The 12,452-nt window shown below is 41.1% G+C and overlaps 1 protein-coding gene across 2 annotated transcripts in view; it reads left to right on the top strand.

The window, feature by feature from the left end:
- Window positions 1–12,452, top strand: part of ZSWIM8 (zinc finger SWIM-type containing 8) — a 153,982-nt gene that overhangs the window by 67,825 nt on the left and 73,705 nt on the right. For both annotated transcript variants that reach the window (XM_089680183.1, XM_089680182.1), the window contains exon 11: window positions 11,717–11,848. In XM_089680183.1, coding sequence (XP_089536309.1) covers window positions 11,717–11,848 — 132 coding nt within the window. The remainder of the gene's footprint in view (window positions 1–11,716; window positions 11,849–12,452) is intronic.

Genomic DNA, 12,452 nt, shown 5'->3' with positions numbered 1-12,452 from the left:
CATGCTTGCACACTCATTTGTGCGGACGTGGCTGCTTGTACCAGCACTTGCACTTATCCTTTCCTCCAGTGCTGTTTTTCAGTTACGCAGTTTGAACTCATTTACACATGGCTGCCCTTAAAAAGTCTCAATAGTTAAATTTCATGAAACTAAAGCAGGGGGCGCAGATTCAAGTGTAGTATAAGAACCTATTTATTCAAATAAAAACAACCAAATGGGCACTCGCATAATGAAGCAGTAACTCAAGCCTGTCAGCCACAACATTCCAGGAATCTTGGCTTATCATACAGATCTCACAGGCTGCATAGCAGTGTGTGCTGAAGTAAGGCTAGGCTGCAGTGAGACACAGGTGCCTTTGAGCACACTTGAGTGGGTGAATGACAGCCGGGAAATCCCATGAGATGCATCATGGACTGGAGGAATGAGGGGGTGTGGTAGGGAGTGTGATAATGTGTTTTCAAAGCCAATAGCTTCTTTCTGAATGCTTTAGAAAGAATCTTTTGGTTTTGAAACTTTTTGTCTTGCCCCTTTTCACTCCCACTCCCTCCTCCAGTTCATGATGTGTCTCTTAGGATTCCCTAACTGTCATCCACCCACTCTGAGTGTGCTCAGAGGCTCCAGTGTGCTCACTGCAGCCTGGGCTCCCTTCAGCACACAGCGCTGTGCAGTGTGTAAGATCTGGATGACAAAACAGGATTCCTGGAATGTTGTGCCTGACAGTCTTGTGTTACTGCTTTATCATTTGAGTGTCTGGCTGTTTTTTAAATTGGATAAGAGTTTGTTTTTACTACACTTGAATCTGCACCCTCTGCTTTTGTATCATGTGTTGTCAATTGGTGGTTCTCCCAAATCATTCAGAGGAGCTGCGGTGAGGGTATTTATCCACTTGTTGATCGCCCACAGTAATTTTACTGCGAGTGGGTGGCACATGCAAGCACAATCACATACATGTACATGATTGTGCTTTCTCTGGATACAGCAGATTGCAGCTCCCAATACCGGGCCACTTTGAACGACTCAAGAATTATGTGATCACTAAGTGATTACATGTTCACAATGTCAACAAACCTTTTATGAATGAATCTTATTCATAACAGCTCTGCTTTTACACCAGTAAGCTGTGATTTGAGCCACAGTTGTCGCATGGTACCTGGGCCAATCACAGCACCCTGTACCATGTGATTAGCTGTAGCCAATCACAGATCACTAGTAATCAGAGCTGTTACAAATTAAACTCATTCATAACAGATCAAAGCACTGCTGTTACAATGATCATAACAGCAATCAAAGTTAAATGAAAAAAAAAAAAATCCCTGATCACCCCTCCCCCCTCAGAGTAGTAGTACAGAGTTACTATGGTGACACTGAACTTGTCTGATAAAAGTATGTAAAAAACTGAAAAATTGGATAAATTAACTTTTTTTTTTTTTTTAGCATACTGTCACCAGTTTGTGTCCCTGATCACCGCCACACCAGTTATATGATGATGCTGTACTGAGCTGGTGACAGTATGTAAAAAAAAATAATTGTGAGAAGAAAATCAAATTTTAATGTACAGTCAGGTCCATAAATATTGGGACATCGACACAATTCTAACATTTTTGGCTCTATACACCACCACAATGTATTTGAAATGAAACAAACAAGATGTGCTTTAACTGCAGACTGTCGGCTTTAATTTGAGGGTATTTACATCCAAATCAGGTGAACGGTGTAGGAATTACAACAGTTTGTATATGTGCCTCCCACTTGTTAAGGGACCAAAAGTAATGGGACAATTGGCTTCTCGGCTGTTCCATGGTCAGGTGTGTGTTATTCCCTCATTATCCCACTTACAATGAGCAGATAAAAGGTCCAGAGTTCATTTCAAGTGTGCTATTTGCATTTGGAATCTGTTGCTGTCAACTCTCAAGATGAGATCCAAAGAGCTGTCACTATCAGTGAAGCAAGCCATCATTAGGCTGAAAAAAACAAAACAAATTCATCAGAGAGATAGCAAAAACATTAGGCGTGGCCAAAACAACTGTTTGGAACTTTCATAAAAAGAAGGAACGCACCGGTGAGCTCAGCAACACCAAAAGACTCGGAAGACCATGGAAAACAACTGTGGTGGATGTCCGAAGAATTCTTTCCCTGGTGAAGAAAACACCCTTCACAATAGTTGGCCAGATCAAGAACACTCTCCAGGAGGTAGGTGTATGTGTGTCAAAGTCAACAATCAAGAGAAGACTTCACCAGAGTAAATACAGAGGGTTTACCACAAGATGTAAACCATTGGTGAGCCTCAAAGACAGGAAGGCCAGATTAGAGTTTGCCAAATGACATCTAAAAAAGCCTTCACAGTTCTGGAACAACATCCTATGGACAGATGAGACCGAGATCAACTTGTACCAGAGTGATGGGAAGAGAAGAGTATGGAGAAGGAAAGAAACTGCTCATGATCCTAAGCATACCACCTCATCAGTGAAGCATGGTGGTGGTAGTGTCATGGCGTGGGCATGTATGGCTGCCAATGGAACTGGTTCTCTTGTATTTATTGATGATGTGACTGCTGTCAAAAGCAGAAGGATGAATTCTGAAGTGTTTCGGGCAATATTATCTGCTCATATTCAGCCAAATGCTTCAGAACTCATTGGACGCCGCTTCACAGTGCAGATGGACAATGACCCAAAGCATACTGCAAAAGCATCCAAAGAGTTTTTTAAGGGAAAGAAGTGGAATGTTATGCAATGGCCAAGTCAATCACCTGACCTGAATCCGATTGGGCATGCATTTCACTTGCTGAAGACAAAACTGAAGGAAAAATGCCCCAAGAACAAGCAGGAACTGAAGACAGTTACAGTAGAGGCCTGGCAGAGCATCACCAGGGATGAAACCCAGCGTCTGGTGATGTCTATGCGTTCCAGACTTCAGGCTGTAATTGACTGCAAAGGATTTGCAACCAAGTATTAAAAAGTGAAAGTTTTATTTATGATTATTATTCTGTCCCATTACTTTTGGTCCCTTAACAAGTGGGAGGCACATATGCAAACTGTTGTAATTTCTACACCGTTCACCTGATTTGGATGTAAATACCCTCAAATTAAAGCTGACAGTCTGCAGTTAAAGCACATCTTGTTCGTTTAATTTCAAATCTATTGTGGTGGTGTATAGAGCCAAAAATTTTAGAATTGTGTCGATGTCCCAATATTTATGGACCTGACTGTATTTCTTTATTTTCCAAAAAATTGTGACAAAAAATGACAACATCAAAAAACTTTCCATTCCTCTCATACTGTCTACTTTCCAAAAAGAGGTAATTTGGGTGGTATGTGTACTGTCCTGGCATTTCAAGGACTTCAGTACAACAGGAGTGCTCAGTTTTCAGATACACTATATTGCCAAAAGGATGCCTGCCTTAGTCCATAGGGTTCATTATTGAGTTGGCCCACCCTTTGCAGTTATAACAGATTCACCTCTTCTGGGAAGGCTGTCCACAAGGTTTAGAAATGTGTCTATGGGAATGTTTGATCATTCGTCAAGAAGCACATCTGTGAGGTCAGGCACTGATGTCGGATGAGAAGGCCTTACTTGCAGCCTCCACTCTAATACATCCCAAATATGTTCTATCGGGTTGAGGTCAGGACTCTGTGCAGGCCAGTCAAGTTCCTCCACTCCAAACTCGCTCATCCATGTCTTTATGGACTTTGCTTTGTGAACTGGTGTGCAATCATCTCGGAACAGGACAAGGCCATCCCCAAACTTTTTCCACAAAGTTGGGAGCATGAAATTGTCCAAAATGTCTTGGTATGCTGATGCCTTAAGAGTTTCCTTCACTGGAACTAAGGGGCCAAGCCCAACCCCTGAAAAACAACCCCACACCATAATCCCCCCTCCACCAAACTTTACACTTGGTACAATGCAGTCAGGCAAGTACCATTTTCCTGGCAACCGCCAAACCCAAACACATCCATCGGACTGCCAGATAGAGAAGCGTGATTCATCACTCCAGAGAACACGACTCCACTGCTCCAGAGTTTAGTCGCGGCGTGCTTTACACCACTGCATCCGACACTTTGCATTGTACTTGATGATGTAAGGCTTGGATGCAGCTGCTTGACCATGGAAACCCATTCCATGAAGCTCTCTACGCACTGTTGTGCTAATCTCAAGGCGACGTGAAGTTTTTAGGTCTTAAGCTATTGACTTTGCAGACAGTTGGCAACTTCTGTGCCCTATGTGCTTCAGCATGCGCTGATATCTGCTCTGTCAGTTTGCATGACCTACCACTTTGTGGCTTAGTTGCTGTTGTTCCCAGTTGCTTCCACTTTGTTATAATAGCACTAACAGTTGACCGTGGAATATTTAGTAGCAAGGAAATTTCAGGGATGGACTTATTGCACAGGTGGCAACCTATCACGGTACCACGCTTGAATTCACTGAGCTCCCGAGAGCACAACGTTCACAAATGTTTGTAGAAGCAGTCTGCACGCCTAGGTGCTTGATTTTATACACCTTTGTCCATGGAGGTAATTAGAACACCTGAATCCAATGATTTTGAGGGGTGTCCCAATACTTTTGGCCACATAGTGTACATATACCATAGTTTGTAGATGCTATAGCTTTCACACAAACCAATTATTATACACTTATTGGGATTTTTTTTTTACCCAAAGATGTAGCAGAATTTATTTTGAATTAACTTTATGAAGAAACTTAATTTTTTTTAATGGATATGTTTTAGAACAGAGTGTTTTTTTTTCCCTTCAAATTTTCTTTTATTAATTTTATATAATAAATAATAATAAAAACCCAGTGGTGATCAAGTACCACCAAACAAAAGCTTTAGTTGTGTGAAAAGAATGCTATAAATTTCATTTGCGTCGTGTTGCACGGCCGCTTAATTGCCAGTTAAAGTAGCACAGTAACGAATAGCCAAAACAAGGCCTGGTCACAAAGTGGATAAAACCTTCTGGAGCTTAATGGCTAATGACAGATGTCGGTTTACCCTTGTCCACCCCAGACATATGAATTTGGATATCCAGCATCTTTCATTCGTTAACATGGACTGTTTGCCAGTTTTAACCTACAAATTGTTCACTTGATGCAGACTTATAGTGTACTAGTTTTACAGTTTGTGGCATGTAGTGTTTTTCTTTTGTCTAATAGTTACAACCACCTGCTCAGTTTTTATAGTAAAGCACAATAATGGAAACCGTGGTCATCAAACAGTAATATACAGTGATGTCTTGTCAGGCAACTTATACGAGATCATACATGTACTGCTTTTACCCCAGAACTCATGTTGGCAGTCACTTGTTACTTTTTACTTCTGTACATACAACAGAGATTTTTCTTAGAGATTCTGAATAAGCTGTCCCCACCTGCAGTCTGGCATCATTATCAGTACAGTGTCACAGCACTGTGACCGCAGATACAGTGCTGGTGATTTTATAACGCCATCTGCACTGAATAGTGCTCACAAAGACAAAACTTCTGTTTTTCACCTAAGGTACACATCAAGGCTCTGGTCTTCCTGGAGCTTTAGGTAGCTCCTATTTTTTAAGGTAAATACCATTCTGGTTATTCCGTATTTGGAGCCACACAGAAGTGTGTTCACTCCTCAGCTGCAGTAAACCCATTTAATCAGGACCTAATTTTCACTTGTTGCAAAGTCGAGCTTGGTGCAGAAAATATTGTTTTTCTTGCACTTATTATAAACCTCAGTTGTAGCCACCTGAATTGTTGACCATTTCTTCCCCCCTCCCCCCCTTTTCCCTCAATCTGTCATTCTTGGGGGTTGTTTTCCTTTTTCTTTTTACAGCAGACATATTTTCTTCCTGGCCACAAATACTTAAAGGAGAAGTACAGCCAAAGCTTTTTTGGCTGTACTTCTGTGGATCACAGGAATGCAGTTTGTTCTGCACTCCTTTGACCTGTGTTCAGCTGACAGTGGGCTGAAGAAGGCTTTGGCCACATAAGAGACACTGGGAGCTTGTTGGTGTTATGGAGAGGCAAAGGACACTGTGGGGACATGGATACCAGATGACACTGATGGAGACAGTATGCCTGATTGTTTAACAGAGTTCCAAGCCCTTAGAAGGGGCAAGACACAGGCCAAGGGCCAAGACACACGTTTGTGGCCCTCTAACTCTGTTACATTTAAGAGTCTCCTGCAGAACAGGGATGCTGGGTACACAAGAGTGGGATATTACAGTCTATTGCAAGCAGAGTTGCCCTGGGCAAAAGAACACAGGCTTAAGAGCATTGATTCACTAGAACAGTGTACAGGCTGGAGTGCACAGGGTCAATGGAATGGACGCAGGCTGGAACGTACATGGTCATTGATGCTTTGTACAGGCTAAAGTGCATAGGGTAATTGAAGCAGGATTGTAGATGAGGATCCTGGATCAGGATACAGGCTGGAATACACAGGCACACATGGTTGCATTGGACCAGCAAGGAGGCATGGGAGATCACAGGGGTTTGGCTGTTAATGTGTGGACATGTTGCTTGACTGTGGTGCCGATGGAACCCAAAAGCTGACACACACACACACACACACACTCACTCACTCTACTTCTGCACAAATGGACCTTTCTGCCCTTGGACTCCAATATTTGGGCCATGATGTAGACCTTGAAGGAATAGCGATGGATACTGACACTGAGAATCCATCTCTCTTTATGTCACATTGATTGGACTAATTGGGCCTTCTTCTACATATCTTTTAAGCCAAGGTATCCCTACCCCAGAAAAAGTTACCAATACTGCAGAGTCGGTTTCTCAACTGCAGGATTTGTACATATCCTCTGCTGAGGATACTACTACCTCATTTAGTTTGAGGGATCAAATGCTAGAGGTATTCTCATAGCTCCAGATTGACCTCAGAAAGTGTTGCGCACTGACCTCATGTGCCTGTGAGCTGACATTTTATGATCTCTTCTAGATCGTCCAGTTCCAGCCCTCAAGGACAGATCTTCTACCCTATAATATACCAAGAAAAACCTCAGTGCAATCACTAAGGACAAGAGTCCCTAAACAGCTATCATTAAGTGTGCACAAAACAACAGTGTTTCTAGAGTGAAACAGTAATAGGAAAAGAATAATAAATTAAGAATAAAACACTCTTCGTGTCAGAAAAAGACCTCCTCAGTGTCAGTACTCATAAATAGTAGACTAGTGTGCTGCCCACACCTCTTATGTTCCCACAAGTGTACAGCTAAAAAATATATATCTAATTAAGTGTCACGCAGTACAAATTTTACTTTGTGATTAATATCATAAAACCACCTCAATATAATAAAACACTAATAAATCAATATGCGCAAAAAAGTCCCAAATGTCTATACAGTATATTCTTGCACACATGTGTATTAGTGTTACTGATATCTTTTCAACCGTGTCAGCTGTTTTCTTTCCACTCTGTTTAGAATCCTCCAGACCAGCGTTTTTCAACCACTGTGCCGCGGCACACTAGTGTGCCGTGAGATATTGTCTGGTGTGCCATGGGAAAAATTGCAATTTCATCCGTAACATGTGGCCTCGGCTCACAAATAGACCAATCATTAGAACAGCAATGGGCAAACTACGGCCCGTGGACCGTATACGGCCCGGCGGACCGTATACGGCCCGGCGGACCGTATACGGCCCGGCGGACCTTTTAATCCGGCCCGCGGAGCGTGATACTGTCAGGATGATCTGTCCCCCTCGACGTATCTGCGCATGTGCCGGAGATCGCCGATCGGCTGCTAATGCCTGAAACTGGCACATGCGCAGATACGTCGAGGGGGACAGATCCTCATAGGAGACAGATTTTCATGCTACACCGGAACGGCGAGAGGAACGCGCGGAGCAAAGGTAAGTGAATTGACACAGGGGGGGCTTGGGGACTTAATATGGGGGATGAATTACTATATGGGGGATGAATTACTATGGGGGATGAATTACTATGGGGGATGAATTACTATAGGGGGGATGAATTACTATGGGGGATGAATTACTATGGGGGATGAATTACTATATGGGGGATGAATTACTATGGCGGATGAATTACTATGGCGGATGAATTACTATATGGGGGATTAGTAATAGGGGGGATGAATTACAATATGGGGGATGAATTACTATATGGGGGGTGAATTACTATATGGGGGGTGAATTACTATATGGGGGATGAATTACTATATGGGGGATGAATTACTATGGGGGATGAATTACTATGGGGGATGAATTACTATGGGGGATGAATTACTATATGGGGGATGAATTACTATGGGGGATGAATTACTATATGGGGGATTAATTACTATGCTTACTATGGGGGAATATCACTATACTTACTATGGATGACATAAACACATCATTCATCTACTCTTGGTCCGGCCCCCGGGTCCAATTATAAAATACTTTATTATTTCATAATAAAGTAATTATAAAATAATTTCTTTGTTTGATTCCTATTCAAGAGAATTACTTTATATATAGTCAATATAGGCACAGAGGTAAATTTTTTTAACATTTTCTAATGGTGGTGTGCCTCGTGATTTTTTTCATGAAAAAAGTGTGCCTTTGCACAAAAAAGGTTGAAAAACACTGAATTACTATATGGGGGATTAATTACTATGGGGAATGAATTACTATATGGGGGATTAATTACTATGGGGGATGAATTACTATGGGGGATGAATTACTATGGGGGATGAATTACTATATGGGGGATGAATTACTATGGGGGATGAATTACTATGGGGGATGAATTACTATATGGGGGATGAATTACTATATGGGGGATGAATTACTATGCTTACTATGGGGGAATATTACTATACTTACTATGGATGACACATACACATCATTCATCTACTCTTGGTCCGGCCCCCGGGTCCAATTATAAAATACTTTATTATTTCATAATAAAGTAATTATAAAATAATTTCTTTGTGTTTGATTCCTATTCAAGAGAATTACTTTATATATAGTCAATATAGGCACAGAGGTAAATTTTTTTTAACATTTTCTAATGGTGGTGTGCCTCGTGATTTTTTTCATGAAAAAAGTGTGCCTTTGCACAAAAAAGGTTGAAAAACACTGCTCCAGACTATTCTTTCACCATGTGCAATATCCCTTCACCAACATTTTTATGCTCTCACCCTATGTTTAGACCTCATAAGTAGGTCTCATGTGCTTGCCCCTTTAAGTGGGGTCTCCAATGCCACAGTTGAAATGTCTTCCTCCAGTTTACTGATGCCTCTCAATCCATCTCCATCCTCCATAGTCCTTTGATGGATGTTGGTAAAATGCTAATGTCTCTCTCCTGGAGGCTTCCTCCTCTCCATGTGGACAATCCCCCAAAGCCACTTCTATTTGATGCTCCGTCCATTGGTCATATTCTTACAGCATCACATACAATGCAAGAAGAAAAAGGAGAGCACTAGCTAAGGCTCCCACCACCAACAGTAGTACAGGAGGTAGAAAAATTAAATAGTAAAAAAAGAAGAAAATATTTAAAAAATTGAATACTTTTTTTTTTTTTTTTAGATGTTGTCATCAGTTAGTATCCCTGATCACTGCCACAACAGTCATATGACGCTGTACTGCACTGGTGACAGTATGTAAAAAAAACCCACAATTTTTTTTAAATTTCTTATTTTCCAAAAAATTGTGCCAAAACAACGTCAAAAAACTCACCATGCCTCTTACTACATACCCCAGACTGTATACTACCAAAAAGGGGTGGCTTTGTACTGTCCTGGTATTTTAGGGCCTCAAGAAATGAGATTGTACATCTGGATTGACTGATTTTCAAATATATATGCCATAGTTTGTAGCCTCACACAGACCAATTAATATGCACTTATTGGAACATGCAGCAGTATACATTTTGGCCCAAATTTATGAAGATATTTTCTTTTGTTTGATGCTGTTTTCTAACAGTAGAAAAAAAATGTTACTTTCAAAATTGTTGGTCTTTTTTTGTTTATATAATAAAAATAAAAACCCAGCGGTGATAAAACCGCACCAAAAGAAAACTCTCTGTGAAAAAAGTGATATAAATTTCATTTGCGTACAGTGTTCCATGACCATGTACTTGCCAGTTAAAGTAGCTCAGTGCTGAATAGCAAAAATGCCTTGGTCACGAAGAGGGTAAAACCTTCAAGAGGCCACGTATTTAAACCTGCTTTCTTCTAACCTCAAATTCTGACCACATGTCCTCTTCTGGGACCTTAGAGTAAACATAGGCGTCTGCAGGAGTAACCTGGCATGGGCGTTTAGAGACAGAAAACAAAGCATCACTCGTGCGTGTGAGGAGCTTATTGGCAGAAAAATGCCAAAACTGACCTGATCACGCCTAAGCGCTAGGCATGCTTAATGCTTGAGCATCTGTTTATTTCAGTGGTCAGAATAAATTTACATTCTGAACAGTGAAATAAATAAACACCGAAGCACTTGATGCACCTAAATGCGTTTGCAAAAATATGGCTTAAGTGCTTTTTTTGAAGTTTTCTCTTGACAGGAGACTAGTGTTTCCAAACGTCTTAAGTGTGCATCAAGCCTTAGACTACCTGCTACAACTGGTGAGGTGGTGGTGGGGGGGCAGGGGGTTATAGTACTTAGGGGGGCTGGCAGTATAAGCCTTGGTTGCTTATTACTCTCTCCATTGTGTCTCTCAATGGACCCCAAGAAAAGGATTTTATGGTGAGTACAAAAATCTGTTTTCTTTTTTTAATAGTTTGATCAGGTTTCTATTGTTTGTCTATGACCCACTAAGGAGGTTCACACTGATGAGAAAATCCAAATTTTACTACTGGTGAGTGGAAGGGTTAGAGCCTCTCTCCACTTTTTATTGTCATCGCTGGACCTAATGGGGAGAATTCCCCTCATTTTCTGTCAAGACCAGAAGTCTTTTAACTAGTGTTTCCAATGGGAATCCAGTATTTGTTTTCAGAGCCTTTCTGTTCAGTTGAAGACTGCAGAATCTCATTTAAATCCACCAAAAACTATCTAGCGCAAGGGGCTGCCTGATTGAATACACATTGATTATATGGATTAGGTAGGTCCTCATATTACATAATTTGGGTCTACAGTTCATTGTACTGTCCGATTATAGCATGTATGCTGACCCTAGGAAATGTGAATTCAGATCTATTTCCAAACATCAATGGTTCCTATAAGCCTCATTCACACGGGCAGACCGATCCATACACTCATGTGAAGGGCCGTCTTCACCCACATTGGATGCACGGCTCTTCCATGCAGGTAGCCTGTTCAAATCCATGACAGACAAGTGGGTGTACAGATCTTAAATGTACTCCTGACTGTACATCCTTGAGGGGACTGATGCATGGACCAGAACGCAGTCTTTCTGCGATCTAATTTCTGCAATGTCCCTATACAGATGTACAGTCAGGGATGTGCTTGGACATCTATGTAGCCACCCTCATGTTATTGTTTTGCACAGATTACCTGCATCGACTGCGTGGAACACTTGTGCATCCCACATGGGTGAAAATGGCCCCTCGCATGGGTGCCCAGATTGGTCTGCCTATGCGAATATAGCCTTATTAGGCAGTTGTAATTGTCAGAGTAGTTGGCTGATAATTTATTCCATGCGATTAAAAGATGCATCTGTATAAGCAGCAGCTTGCCCTAGAATATCATAGTAATAATGACTTGTATGCTCATTATAGTATTTTATTGTATGAATTGTAATTGCATGATTGCCTATCATTTTCAGGTGCTTTTTGCTTGTGCTGAGGCCCTGTATGCTCATGGATATAGTAATGAAGCTTGTCGTCTTACAGTGGAGCTAGCCCAGGATCTACTGGCTAACCCACCTGACCTGAAGGTGGAGCAGCCTCCGACAAAGGTAAACAACTCAAACAATTTAGCAAAGTGGTGTCTCCAATAATAAAACTAAATATAAACACAAACTTCTTGTATTTTCTTCTGTTTTGGTCTTTTAACATTTTCTATATCTGGTTGATAAGAGCAAAAATCCAGTGCTGTCCTGTACATTCTGCAGTGCAATTGCAAATAATGTTATCAGCTTTGCTCAGGTTACAGCTGTGATTTTTTTTTTAATGTTAGTGAATTAGTAGTGAGGTGTGTCTGCCCATTTTTGCTATGAATAGGTAACAATTGCTGAAAATATATGCTGGAAAATTGCTTTAAGGTTGCTTATGCACAAAATTGTCAGTGTGTAAGGGATTTGACTGTCTTGTTTACTGAAATTACACACATTCTATTATTGGCTTATATTGTACAGAAGAAGAAAGTCTCTAAACAATGGCACCAGGTATTTCCTAGATCCGAACTCTGTTTGCAAACAGATCCTCTGATTTAGGCATGAATATTTAGGATCAGTTTTTTGGTACTAATAATTTGGGAACTACAGGCACCACACAGGTTTGTTTTCTAAAACAGCATTTTCAGTGATCTCTGTAATTGATACTGTAATTATCTTATGGTGG

This window comes from Staurois parvus, unplaced genomic scaffold, assembly GCF_062004578.1.
Source record: "Staurois parvus isolate SC_StPar_1 unplaced genomic scaffold, SC_StPar_1.0 ptg000236l, whole genome shotgun sequence".
NCBI classification, from domain to species: Eukaryota; Metazoa; Chordata; class Amphibia; order Anura; family Ranidae; genus Staurois; species Staurois parvus.
This window is presented reverse-complemented; position numbering and strand designations above follow the sequence as displayed.